The sequence below is a fragment of the Rhinatrema bivittatum genome, chromosome 3, assembly GCF_901001135.1.
Source record: "Rhinatrema bivittatum chromosome 3, aRhiBiv1.1, whole genome shotgun sequence".
In the NCBI taxonomy this organism is placed as follows: domain Eukaryota; kingdom Metazoa; phylum Chordata; class Amphibia; order Gymnophiona; family Rhinatrematidae; genus Rhinatrema; species Rhinatrema bivittatum.
Window position 1 is genome coordinate 120,304,865 of NC_042617.1, and position 14,490 is coordinate 120,319,354.

General features: G+C 42.0%; 1 protein-coding gene across 2 annotated transcripts in view; it reads right to left on the minus strand.

The window, feature by feature from the left end:
- Nucleotides 1-14,187, minus strand: part of UGP2 (UDP-glucose pyrophosphorylase 2) — a 100,577-nt gene extending 86,390 nt beyond the window's left edge. The window contains exon 1 of one of the 2 annotated variants that reach the window (XM_029593662.1): nucleotides 14,051-14,187. Coding sequence is in view for 1 of the 2 variants with exons in the window: in XM_029593661.1 (XP_029449521.1) it covers nucleotides 12,940-12,958 (19 nt within the window). In the remaining variant the exon portion in view is untranslated. Of the gene's footprint in view, nucleotides 1-12,939; nucleotides 13,356-14,050 lie in introns of those variants that run through there. The other variant, XM_029593661.1, reaches the window with a different exon arrangement.
- Between the last annotated feature and the right edge of the window lie 303 nt (nucleotides 14,188-14,490).

Consider the following 14,490-nt stretch of genomic DNA (forward strand, 5'->3'; position numbering starts at 1 on the left):
ATGTAGATGGCATTTTAATGACCAGATTAGCTATTACCCTCGATACAGTAATGTGCACCCAAAATAGCACATCTTTAACTAGCTTTTTTTTTAACTTGTAAATTCTGTGCCTACCCTGACCCTGGCATTAGTGTGGTGGCACTACTCATGTCAGACAGATGGATTGGATAGCATCATGGATTATGTGTACAGTTTTGCTTTGGCGATCTTTTTTACACGTATGAAAGTCAGAATAAGAAAGGCTAGGCGAGCGGATTGCTGAGAACACCCAAGGAGAAGAAAACCCAGCAGCAAGACAAGAGAAGGTAAGAAATTGTCACCCATAAGGAACCTTGTATTTATGTCATCAACCCCTTCGTTCACTTCCACGCCAACTCCGGACATCCTTAGCCGGTCAAAAGTTGACGCCTTCGAATGGATGTTCAAGCAGCAGCAGTGGGATCTGCCTTTGCGGCCTGGCTGTTCTCGCAGATACTTATGTTTTTATGTTCTTTTGTTTTTCACACAAGTACAGCAGGCCAGATCCATCCGCAGACCATGTCGGCAACATATATCTTTCACCCACAAACAACTCTTGGCTTGCCCGAGCAAGATGTAGTGCGAAGGTACCGGTTCAGCTCGTGGGCAATTCTGGCCCTATATGAAGGCCTGCGCAGTGACCTTGACCCCATGGCCAATCACAATCATGCTGTGTCAGGGTTGATAAAACTTCTGGGTGCTTTACATTTTTTCACTACCAGAAGTTTTCAGAATCCAGTTGGTATTGTTGCGGGGATGACCCAGGCCTCCTAACAGCATCTTGCACAGATCTTGAAGGCCATGATGAGGAAGTACATCATGTTTCCTGACGATCCAGTGCAACTGCAAGAGATCCGCAGTGGGTTCATGGTAATTGCAGGAATGCCAAATGTGTTGCTTGCTGTTCTCACTGTAAAGTACTTTTTCATGCATTCTTGGTTACACCCCATATAGGTGATGGCAGCTATGGCTGTAAGCCCTGGTTGCTAACTCCGCTTCAGTCTCCACACACCGCAGCCAGAATACACTACAATGAGGCTCATGCCATTACGAGAAATGTGATTGAGCGGACCTTTGGAGTTCTGAAAGGCAGATTCAGATGCTTGGATCACTCTGGTGGAGCCCTGCAATACAGTGCTGAAAAGGTGGCAAGCATTATAGCCTACTTCATGCTACACAGTATTTGTTTGTGATTCGATGTGGATGCTGAGGTTGCAGAAATCTTGCCCCAAGATCCACCTCTGGAACCGGCTGCAGAGGTGACAACAAAGCACGGGGCTATGATGTTCACCGAAGGATCATCTAGACTTATTTCTTGGGTAAGCTGTTATCAATTATACCTCTCTCTTGATATTGATGCACTTCTTTATTCAACATACCTCTGCAAAATCCTTGATATTATCCTTTTCATGCCTGTAGAGCAGAAGTTTAATCCTGTCTTGTTTTCTCTTTCAGGAGCTGTGATCCAAGGATGAAAGAAGTTCCCTGCACTGAAAAATATTATTGTGGCTTTATAAACCTAATTAATTTTTTTTTTTAATTTGACTAACTATTCTCTGTCATTTGCATCAACCTCCCCTCTCCAAAGAGTCCCTGAGGCTCAACGGGTCCTTCAGGGGCAGGGACATCTTGCAGGATGCCAGAGGCAGGGATGCCTCGCAGGCCTCTTCCTTCTGTATCTAGATTTCAGCATCCCTGAGGCTCTGTGGATCCTTTGAAGGCAGGGACAACTTGTGGCATGCCAGAAGCAGAGACATATATGCATGAGCATGTACATCCCTTCCCTGCAGCCATGCCCAGATGGCCATTTTGAGCACAGTTGGGTATCCATGCCGTGAGAGAGGTTACCCAACTTACATAGGGAGACATCAGGCTGCTGGCCTACCTCATTATCCAGGATGAACACCACCTGTACTTTTGCCCTAGGCACCCATGGGACCAGGAGTGGGCCGATGAGGCCTGGCGGGCACTCAGGCCAACTTTCAATGCCCAGTCTTCCTTACCATGGGAGGTAAGTTCCGAGGCCTCTAAATTCTACATAGATGTAGGCCAAGTGGAGCGTCTATGTTGGTGTTGTTAGGAAGGTAGCACATGCTCAAGACAACCGTGGACACCTTGAAAAGGCCACGACAATAGGTGTCTGAGACACCAAAATCTGTTTACTGTTGTGAAACTGATAAAGGACGGCAAGTGGAGGAAGTCCCCGTGGCCTTCCCGAGACGTCCATTTTGCAGGGTACCTTTTTGTCCAGTGCTTTGCATTCACCACAATATGGCTATTGGGCTCCTGCAGGAATGAAGAACAGCTGTGTCCTACTGGGCTTAGTGTGTGAAGAAGTCACCTTGTGCACCCTTCCTCCCAACACAATATAAAATTATGCATGCGTGATACTTGTATATTATCACAAGTATATTATATATACATGCACTGTTGAGGTACTAACCAGAAAACCCTGCAAAAAAAAAAAAGACACTTGGAACCCCTATGGAATAAGGCTTCTCCTAACAAGGCCGATTAGGTTTAGCTAGTGCTTCAGACAGAAGTTTTATTAAAAATTGCTGGCATAGGTTAATTTCTTGTATTGTTGAATGTTTTCTATTTGTTTTCTTCTGTCACCTGGTTGAGGCATTGAAAAAGAGGGCCAGAAGGTTGAGGAGGGAGGAGGAGCAGGACCTCCTTTTGGCTTTACACACCCAGCAAACACCGCAGGACGTCAGGAAGGTTTAAGAAGTCAGAAGTCTTGTTTACCATTTGCAATTGACATTAATCTGTGTCTCCACCCTACCATTTGGGATCTTTTCCCTGAGCACATCAGTAACTCTTTCATTTTTCTCTTTTCAGACACAAGTACTTTTTCAGAGGACGAGGAGGAGGAAGATGAAGACATGGGAGCAAGGCCTCCTCCACCAACACCACCCTTGCCACTTCCACAAGGTGAGCCTTTAATAGTACCAGCCTATATAAACTATGGGCAATTGTCATTTTACTCTGTCAAGCCTGCCTGACCCATTTCCCCTATGTTGCACCCTAGTAATATTTTTTTTTTCTCATTTCAGACACGCAACATGTGATGCTGCTATCCCCAGCACCCATTCCTCCGCCCCACCAGCCATGGAGGTCAGTCAATGATGATCAGGTCGCACCAGATGTACCAGGAGCAGGTTGCCGGTTCCTCGAGGCCGACACAGCATGTGGGGAAGGGCCACAGGAGCAGGCCAGGTCCTCTCCCATGGAGGTACACCTGAATGCTGTGCTGGCTCTCCAGGTTCAGTTGATCCGCAGCCTGGATGTACAGATGGTGGCCATCCTCCAGGACCTGCGGCATGGCCAGCAGGAATTATTGAGCTGTTGCCATCCATGGCAGCAGCTCAGTTGCTGCTGGTCATGTCCCAGGCTCCACAAGGTTGGCCACAGTCTCCCCTTCGGCCCCCACAGCATGGCCCCTTCCCATTGTAAATATAAATAGTATTTTTGTATATTTATGTATATTTTTTTATATATATATTTTTTTTAATAGTCTATACAGTATTTGTTTGCATTTTATTTTTTTATATATATTAAATAGCTGCATCTATTTTGATTTAAGCAATAACATATGTTTCAAAGTGTTGGTTGTTGTCCTCTTTATACAGCTTTTGAGGGACTGGCATGATTTAATTGTATGATGTTACATACAATTAAATGTTACAGAGGCTGTAAGTGGTAGTGGTGGTTACGGGGGGGGGGGGGGGGGGGGGGGGGGGAAGAGGGGCAAAGGATGATGATGCAAGGGGAAAGGCATGACAAGCTGGAAAAGAGGGAGATGGGAATGATGACATATGATCAAATATATTGCTTCATATTTGTTGGGGTTAAAAATCATGCTTTATTTTATGTGGGCTTTATTAAATAACAAACTTTTATTTCACTAATACTTATGGGTGGTTACGAGAACAAAGCAGAGGCATCTTTCTCTGACAGCACTGATCAGTTCATTCATCAATATCATAAGAACATGCCATACTGGGTCAGACCAAGTGTCCATCAAGCCCAGCATCCTGTTTCCAACAGCAGCCAATCCAGGCCATAAGAACCTGGCAAGTACCCAACAACTAAGTCTATTCCATGTTACCGTTGCTAGTAATAGCGGTGGTTATTATCTAAGTCAACTTAATTAATAGCAGGTAATGGACTTCTCCTCCAAGAACTTATCCAAACCTTTTTTGAACCCAGCTATACTAACTGCACTAACCACATCCTCTGGCAACAAATTCCAGAGTTTAATTGTGCGTTGAGTGAAAAAGAACTTTCCCAGATTAGTTTTAAATGTGCCACATGCTAACTTCATGGAGTGCCCCCTAGTCTTTCTATTATCCGAAAGAGTAAAAAACAGATTCACATCTACCCGTTCTAGACCTCTCATGATTTTAAACACCTTTATAATATCCCCCCTCAGCTGTCTCTTCTCCAAGCTGAAATGAGAAGAAGTGCCAGTTCAGATTTGCCCAAGTTCCTGGAGCATCAAGTCGTTGTGTTCGGATATGAAGTGCTCACTTAGCCCATCAATAATGAATAACATCTCTTCCAGGTCATGTGACACTGTTCCCTGTTCTGGTGCCACAGCAGCCTCTACTGGAGATGGTACTGCAGGTTGCTGGACCTGGGATGATGCTTCAGACGTCTCTATGGGGAATGATGCCACAAATGTGTCACATCCCTGGCTTGCAGAAGAGACTTTGACCAGGTTAAGAGTGTCAAGTTCCTGGGTATCACCACCCTGTATCTGTTCGCTGGGGCAGTCCTCGTTGGACATAGGGAAAACAAATTCCAGCATGGGAATGGATTCATTAACTGCAACATCAGCCTCATTGACTCCATCTGTAGAGAAAGATGGAGAAAGACCAGTTGAAGTTCTAGTTCAACAGCTTCCCTCCCAAGAACCCAAAAGAAAAATATGCAATGCATACCTTCACTTGCTCAGGTGTTGGTGCCGTACAATGCGGGCACACTGGCCACGACCTCTGGCCGCACAGTACTGAGAACAAGCTTCTCCAGTAGTGTCAAGACTATATGACATGGTGGCCCTCCACCTATCCTTTATGTTGCCACCTCAATTTTGGCAGCCTTTTCTTTGACCTCTCTTCAAGTATCATGCCACCGGTGCTGGACCTGTTTTACCTCCCTGGGCATAACAGACAGGGAGCTGACATCTAGCACGATCCTCTCCCAAATCAGTTTTGTCGTCAAGCAAGAAACCTTCGATTTGAAGAGAACTGTAGTTCTCGCAGACAGCATGGCAGAATAGCTTCTTCTCTGCAACCGTAAAGCAAGCATCACGTGTTCGCTTCTTGGACAGTTGGCTACAACTTGTGCCCACCTGCTGCTGCAGATCTCCAGACTCTTGTCTCCACCTGTGAAATGGTTCGTTTCACTGCCATTGCAATGTCTGAATGGGGGGAAAAAACCCCCCAGAAAAAAATGGGATAAATGAATGGAGCAAACGAAAAAAACGAAGGGAAACTATTAACTTGAGTGTGGAAGAGACCACTCTTCCACACTCAAGATTTCAGAACCATCCTTCAAGCTGTCATTTTCTCTAAGATCGACTACTGTAACTCTATCCTTCTGGGCCTACCCTCCTCCTACACTAAACCCCTACAGATGTTACAAAACGCTACGGCAAGATTACTGACAAATTCCAGGAGGAAGGACCATATTACTCCAATCCTAAAAGATCTCCATTGGTTGCTGATTCATTTTAGAATCCTCTACAAATCTCTTTCCATAATACATAAAACCATTCATCAACACTCCCCACTCGACTTACAAGTCCCTTTCCAAAAGTATAACTCCTCCAGACCAACCAGAGACGCACTCAGAGGATCCCTCCAAGTACCCCCAGCCAAAACTACTAAACACATCACTCTAAGAGATCGGGCCTTCTCAACAGCCGGCCCCCTTTTATGGAACTCCATCCCACCAGACCTCAGACAAGAACCCAGCCTCCCAATCTTCAGGAAAAGACTTAAGACCTGGCTGTTCAAAAAAGCATTCCCGGACACTGATTAACCCCTGCAGCCTGTTGAACTACCTCCCATTGTAAAAATGTTAATTTAATGTAAATATCTCTATCTAATGTTATCCTCTCCCTTTCTTCTCTACTCCCAGTTCTAGTACCTTGTTATTTGTAACTGCTTCCTCCTCACTAATAGGTTACTCATTTGTTCTTTGTACACCCCTGTTCTATGTAAACCGGCATGATGTGATTGTATCATGAATGCAGGTATATAAAAATTTTAAATAAATAAAATAAATAAAACTTATATTCAATTGCTCACTTATTTCTAAATTAATTTTTGATTTTCAATTTGTTCATTTTAATTTTTATATATTTTTTTATAAAATTCAAAAAATATATAAAAATCAAAAATTTAAATGAACAAATTGAAAATCAAAAATTAATTTAGAAATAAGTGAGCAATTGAATATAAGTTAATAGTCTCCCTTCATTTTTTTCATTTGTTTGACTCTGACCGGAGTTTTTTGGCTCTTTTCAATAAATCTAAATAAATGAATGAAGAACAGTACCGGCCACTTGGCTACCATGAACAGACACTGGTACATGCAGTTATTGGTCACAACAAATCAGCCTCTTTCCATGGCTCCAGGCGTCCATATGAGGCATATGGCAGAGCGCCCGAGCCTGGAGCACCCAGAAAGTAGTGGGGCCTCCGAGCATGGACATTCCCACCTCTTTCTGAATGTCCATGGCTCCAGGCATCCGTCTGGGGCCTCCTAGAAAGAAGCATCCATGACTGCATCCCTTACCTGTTCAAAGTAAAGGGATGCAAAGGTTGATCTTCCGATTGATATGAAAAGCACCAGTTCAAACCAGTCTGTATGAGCCTGACCCGAACACAAAAGGGGCAGTCTTACTCCGAGCTGCAATTTATGTACATCCAAGGCAGGATTATGATGCGCCACTGACACAATGGGGAAACAATGATATTTGGTAAGATCTATGAAAACCTTTAAAAACATGGAAGATTTGGAACTGAAAACTCTTGTTTGCATTAAACATGACATGTATGGAAGTTAGATACATTCTCCAGCTCACCTAGGATACTGTATAGACGTCATACAGTAAAATCAATAGCATTATGGGCGCTGTTTTTGACCTCCATGCACGCTTTTGGCGCAGTTTTGATTAGGGTCTTATTTGAATACAGAATTGCACGTCTAAGAAAACGAGTTGTGCACACGTTAAAGGAGCAGGCGCGGGAGACATACACATTTTTTACCGCATCGGTACTGTATCAGCCTGAAAGAGAATAAAATATTTATATTGGTGTTACATCTTTGAGGCTAAATTAGTGCAATAAAAAGGTATCACCTTATATATTTTGATAACCTTTATTTTTGTATATTCAAGTGGACTAACTGGGCAAACACACTACTTTATATAAAGAAACAGATGAGAGAGGAGTTTGCATAAAATAAAACTCGAAAAACCTGCATATACCTTGCTTAACTTAAGAAGAGGACCAGGATCTAGCAATGGAGTTATTACAGAAAGAAGGGTGGGTGCAAGGAATAAGATTCAGTTCTGGCAGCTGACCACAACTGGCATGCCATGCTTCTCTTCTGGTTAAGATCCAAGCTCTCTTCTTAGCTCTCCATATTGTACAAGGTTGACCATCTTGGCCAAAAAGCTAATATCCTGTCACCTGACCCCACCGGGGACACAGTGCTACAACCATTGCCAAAGCATGTGACTTAATCCTCCTACAAAAACACAGAAGCTTTCCAATGGAGCTAATGAAGACAAAACCAAATATTCAGGAAGATATGGGATAACCACAAGAAAATCATTCGTTATCAAGGTGAGAAGGGAAGCCGAATCAACTGGGGTCCAAAGCACTGTAACATGAATTCAACAGGGCAGACTAGATGGGTTTAGTTATCTATCATACTGTGTGGTTTTGGTTTTTTTTATTTGCCTATCTCTGTTGTAACCTTAAAGCAGCAATAAGAAAAATAAATCAGAATTTGTTGATCTCTGGATCTTTAAAATAGTTCCTACAGACTGTGCAGGTCAAAAAAAGTAAACTACTGATAAAAGTACTCAATCTCAGGAAAAATCAAATGCACAATGCTAGAGCTAGCCAGAAGTATGGAAATTACTTTAAGCATATAATATTAGATTGAAAGCCATTGAAGAATATGCATATAATAAAATTTAATATATTGGATCCAATTAGCTGATCCAAGATATTTTAGTTTAGGCATGTATTCTTTCTATGGCTTTTTTAAATACAATATTCTCAAATGTTGTTAAATGCAACTTCACTGAAAATTAGACTGTTAGTAAACACTTTCCTCAAGTTATTTCAGCTCACTCAGGGCTATCTGCCACTATTGTAAATGCAGAAGGCAATACAGCTTAAGAGATTCATTGAGCTTTTAATATCAGGCAGGCAGGCTTTAAGTTCTCTTTTCAAATTGTTTTGTACTATGAGATCAGCTAAGAAATACTAGTTAAACTTTAAATATACAATACTTTGTGTGACAAGCATAAAACTATCCTTTATTACAATGACAATTTATTTAGTGGAGGAGTATGCTAGTGGTTAGAGCAGCAAGCTGTGACCAGGGAAGCCAGGGTTCAAATCCTGCTGACACTTCTTGTGAACTTAAGCAAGACACTTCACTCTCCGTTACCTCTGTCACAAAAGGCAGAATATAAATTTTTAAAAATCCTACTAGTTTTAATCTTGTTGGATAATTGTACTAGCTGTGATTTTTTTTCTATACTGTAACTTTGTAACTTCTAAGTAAAATCTTACTTCAAAGTTAATAAGTTCACCAGTCTACTTCACAAAAGATGATAGTACATGAAGCTCTCCAAGCAGAGATGGAGGAAAAGGAGTAGTGATATTTATTAGAAAACAAGATAGAAAAAGGATTTTAAAAAATGGAGGAAGTGAGTGAGGGTGAAGCTACATATTAAGGAAGGGTTTGCAGCACTGTAGTAAATAGGGCAAATGGCAAAACTGGATGGTTTTGTTTGTTGACTGTTTCTATGTTTCATACGAACCAAGAAACCACTAAAATGTGTTTCTGGAAAAAAAGTTAGCTATGTACACGTTTGTTAGTGACCTGAAAGTATCATGTTAATTTTACTCAGCAGCTTCATCAAGAGTATATGATTGAAAATTCCTGTTTAAACGTTTCTGAAAAACTTGCTACATCTTTGGAAGAGTCATTCTTAAGTGCAGCAAAGATCATATCATATAGAAAACTATCAATAACCAAACAGAAATTAAACTAACCAAAAATACTCTTTGTAAGTTAAAGTAGCCAGCTTTCAACAAAATAAAATAATTTAATAAAGAGTATAGGCTTTTTTTTGTCACATATCTACAAATAAATGTCACTAGTCACATCACCTATCAAAATTCTTAATAAAAGTGAAACTTTAAAATAATCCATATTAATTTGTGAATTTTTTCTCCTTTTTTGGTAGTTGTCTCTATTTTTAGAAGTGTAGAATAAAAATCATAACTTTATATTCTCCTAAACTGGATTTCTTTTCAAGCTGGCATGTATACTTTAGTGCGACTTCTAAACTTCTTTTCTGGTAGAATTCAATAACATTTTCCATATCCAACACAATGGGGTAGATTTTATAATTTTGTGCAAGCGCGAACAAGAGCACGCGGGATTTCAATAGATACGCGCGTAGCCACGCGTATCCATTAAAATCCGGGATCGGCACGTGCAAGGCTGCCGATTTTGGGCAGCTTGCGTGCGCCAAGCCGTGCAGCCTGCCTCCGTTCCCTCCGAAATCGGAGCGGCCTCGGAGGGAACTTTCTTTCGCCCTCCCTCCCTTCCCCTACCTAAACCCCCCCCCCCCACCCCGATCTAACCCCCCCCCCCCTACCTTTATCGCCGGATTTACGCCTGCCAGAGGCAGATGTAAATCTGCGTGCGCCAGCGGGCTGCTGGTGCGCCATCACCCGACCCAGGGGCTGTTTCGGAGGGCACGGCCACGCCCCCGGGTCGAAACCACGCCTGCGGCGCCGCCCCCAAAATGTCACATCACGACCGCCACGCCCCCGACATGCCCCCCGGCACGCCTCTCCATGCAAGCCCCGGGACTTATGCGCGTCCTGGGGCTTGCGCGCGCCACTGAGCCTATGCAAAATAGGGGGGGGGGGGTTTGGGGTAGGTTTTCGGGGGGTACGCGTGTACCCTTTTGAAAATCTACCCCAATATTTGGCCAAGGAACATTCAGTTTAGGAATTCCAAGTTATGACCTTCTCAGCCACCTATTGCCAGGCAGTCATTGCTAAGGTTTAAACCAGCATTAACTGTTCACGGGCAGATTTAGAGACTGGAACAGCAGTTGTTTGCCAAAATAAATTTTATATTTATTTATACATTTTATATACCATCTTTCCTAGTGAAGATCACAACAGTTTACAATAGTATTTATTTTTATTTATTTTATTTATTTAAGGGTTTTTTTATATACCACGACACGTTAGGAAAATCACCTCGGTTTACATTGAACATTAACTTAGCAACAGCTTTAGTAACCTGCTTTTTTTTTTGTAACAGCTTTTAGTAACATACATATTAAAGGTCAACACATTAAGACTGATAATCTACATCTGCTTAGGTTTCCTCGTACATACTAAGACTAGGATAGCAAAATGTAATAGTTAAGTTCTATTTTAGTGGTATTCATATATTATCAGTGAGTTGTCTTAGCATGCTTTATTTCATTCATTGCTTGATACTTATTCTTCTAGTATTATCTTTGACCTTAACAATTTGGTTCTATGTCTTCTGGAGTTTGTTAGATCATACGCATTTCTGAATAACCAGTTTTTAGTTCACATTTGAAACTCTTTCTATTTTGTATCAAATGTAATGTCTCAGGTAGGGAATTCCACATCTTTGGACCCGCTATGGAAAATGCACACTCTCTTATTTGTGACAGATGTGTACTCCTCATTGTTGGAACAGTCAATAATCCTTTATTTTGTGATCTTAGTGTTCGTCGTGGTGTGTATGCTTGTAGAGACACACCAATTAGGCAGGGGTTACTTGAGTGGATCACATTGAAAACTAGTGTTAATTCTTTATAATGGATTCTGGATTGTACTGGCAGCCAATGCAGTGATATCAGAAAGGGGTGATGTGGTCAAATTTCCTTGTTCCTAATAGAAGTCTTGCTGTGGCATTTTGTATTAACTATAAAGGTTTTATTAGCAGAATATAACTAAATAAAATAAATTAGCCCTGTCGGAAGACCTACTAATAGGCAGTTATGTTTGAGAAGATTCATTTTTGTAACAGTGTGAAAGTCCACGAAAGTTAGTAGGGGTTTCAGCCATTGTAGAATGTGCAGCTTGGCGTATCCTGTTTTTAATTAATTTATTTGCATTTTCATTGTAAGGTTTTTATTAATCTGTATACCTAGATCCCGTACTTGGTTTGAGGGGGTGATGTTAATATTATCTAGGTTTATAGTGGGAGGTTTAGCTATGGAAGAGTTTCTGCTTAACCAGATTTCAGTTTTTCTTGGTGTTCAATATTAGTTTGAGATGGGATATTTCTTGCTGATAGCTTTCATATATGTTGAGTTGGTGCTGTTTTTTCGAATGATTTGGTGAATGGGATGTAAAACTATAAGTTATCAGCACATAAGAAAACCTGTCACCATCTACAGTATTATATATGTTTAACTTTGTATTCTACCATGCCTTTCCCATCTTGGTGATGCTCCTTAAACTGACACCAAAGGGAATCCCTACCAAATGGTTCAAACTATCAAACCACACAATAAGCCAGAAAGTGTCCAACCTTGTGGCAATACCCTGCACAGCTGTAGAGTAAATACCAGACTAAGCAAGCTGGAAAAAATACACTAAGTTCCATATTAAATTTGGATTTCATTTTATAATTCTGCCTTTCAGTCACTTCAAAACAGATTACATTCAGGTACTGTAGTATTTCAAAACAGAAGCACAGGAGTATTAAATAAATATGAAACCATCCAATAAGTCATGTTAAATTCGCTACACATTTAAATGTCTAATTCAAACCCTCTCTCATTACAATGGGAATAGGAACCCAAACAAACTTTCTGAAATACAGCTAAAAGAGCAATATATTATTATATTTTAAAATATATTATACAAATTAAAAAGATTAGTGCATTAACTAAATTGTTTGTAAAATTGATTAACAATTTATTCCAGACAATGTAAACTGTATGTACAGTAAAGAATAACGTTATTTCTAGCTTGATCGTCTAATACAAACGTTAATAGATATGATTTATCCTGCGATAAATCAACCTAATGATTGTCCAGGAATCTCTTCAGATGTCCAAGAACACAGCAATGCAGCAAAGTCATTCAAGTTCCCGAAATGACCTCCAGTTCCTATGGACTAGTTCCTGTTATTTCGCAAGCAATTCATCTAGAAATCAGACCACGTAAAACACGTAACGGGAGAATGGAGTTCTAGCTAAGGCAACTAAAAAAAAAAAAAAAAAAATTTCACCTACACTATTAATCACCTAGATTAAAGAGGAAGGGTGAAGCTCACATGTACCTTGCACTGAAAAAAAAAGTGAGCTGTTGACTGTCCTCCCTCCATAGATTTACAAATATAATATAAAATCCCTTGTATTATATTCTTTCCAGCTAATTGGACCTTGTTTCCTAGCGACTGAAAAACGACAAAAGAAAAATCCATATACTAGGCAAAAATAATCAAGGATGAAAAACGTTAAATTACAAGAGCGGCGCAGTGGATGCCGACACCTCCAAAGCATCGAACCACCATATCATTAGAATTAATCACAGCGGTACCAAAACCGCATAAACAGGAGAAAGGGAAAGAAAAAACGAGGCATAGACTTACCTTCCACAAATTTCGACATTTTGGGATTCGTTTGTAAAATATTTCTTTAGCTAGATTACTTTAAAAAAAAAAATTGGTAAACCAATAAATCTATGAATCCTAAAGGCAGCTCTGTGCTCGTAGCGGATGCTTTAACTCGCAGTCTTTGGGCTTTAACTAAATTGTGAAGTATCAATTCCTAGCAGGCAATAAATAAGCGAACCGGAGTAAATAAATTCCTATACAGGGAATCTGCCAGCAAGACCGAAGAATACCTCCTCGATTTCACAAGTGAATCACTAACAGCACATTAACCATAAACTCCTTCCAGTCCTGCAAGTCTTCCAGTAACTGCAAGGCTCTTTCACCAACTGGAAGCCTGGAGGATTACATTTCATCAATGAAAGGGGAGGTCTTCACGTACTAGTTAACCCGAAAGCAGCTAAAGGTTTCGACTGCACGTCCGTCCCTCCCCCCTTCCCCCCTTCCTCCCCCCACCCACTAAGGATTTATTAAAATCCTTCTCACCGACTGGACTGTGCTGAAAAATTCCAACACCCCCCCCACCCAATCCCACAGTCGGATATAGGAACCCACAGCAACCCCTGTCTGAGGAGCCCAGACTTCGACCCCCCTTCCCATTTAACCCCCAATCCTCGGTCTACCGCAGACTCATATCACGTGGGCAGCGAAGGCCCCCTATGCCAGAACTCTCCCCGCCCCCCCCCCCCTCGCGCCTGTCAAGCAATGCCGTGACGCCATCACGCCGTCCCAAGCGGACATCCAGCAGGAGACCCGACCCTCCCCCCCCCCCGTGCTAGCCTCGCAGAGGCAGCAATAGCGACATCCCTCCTCCCCCCCCCCCCCCCCGGCATATATAGGCTGCGCGTGATGCCAACAGGGAGGCGTTTCATTGTTCTTATACAGACACAGTCAGAGACATGAGACGGGAAGGCAGGAACTCTTATCCTGAGGGCAAGGAGCAGGTGACTCGGGGGCAGGACGGTCACCCGAGAGCCAGCCTGTCTCGCGCACATGCACATACTCGGTGGCGGAGGGAGGAGGAGCGCGCAGCCTGGCAGCGCCGGACTGGGGGTGACCTGTGCTCCCCACCGCCGCAGCGGGTACCCACCTGAAAACTTTAAACTTTCTCTCGCTCCTTATCTGAAGCTTAGAAGAAATAATACTTTAAAAGAAAAACTCGGCTGTAGTAGAAATAATCGTCTCCTACAGCCCAGCCCCCCCCTCCCACTTCGGCGCTCCCCGCAGAGCGGCTACACCAAAGCTCTGAGCGGTCGGGAGGTGAAAATCCCAGCTCCCGCCCCTTTCTGCTCCGTTGATATGCGGAAATGTGGCCAAAGTAGGACTGACAACACTGGTCTCCAATCAGAGTCCAACATTCGGCCGAACCCTCTCATTATTGACCAATGAGAGATGCAGAAGACGAAGCAGCTGTAGAGAGTGCTGACCTAGCCTTGGTTTTTTTTTTTAAACTAAAGCTTTATTGTTTTATCTATTTTGTAACGGACGAATATTTACAGCTTAGAAAAAGAAATTCAATGAAATGAATTA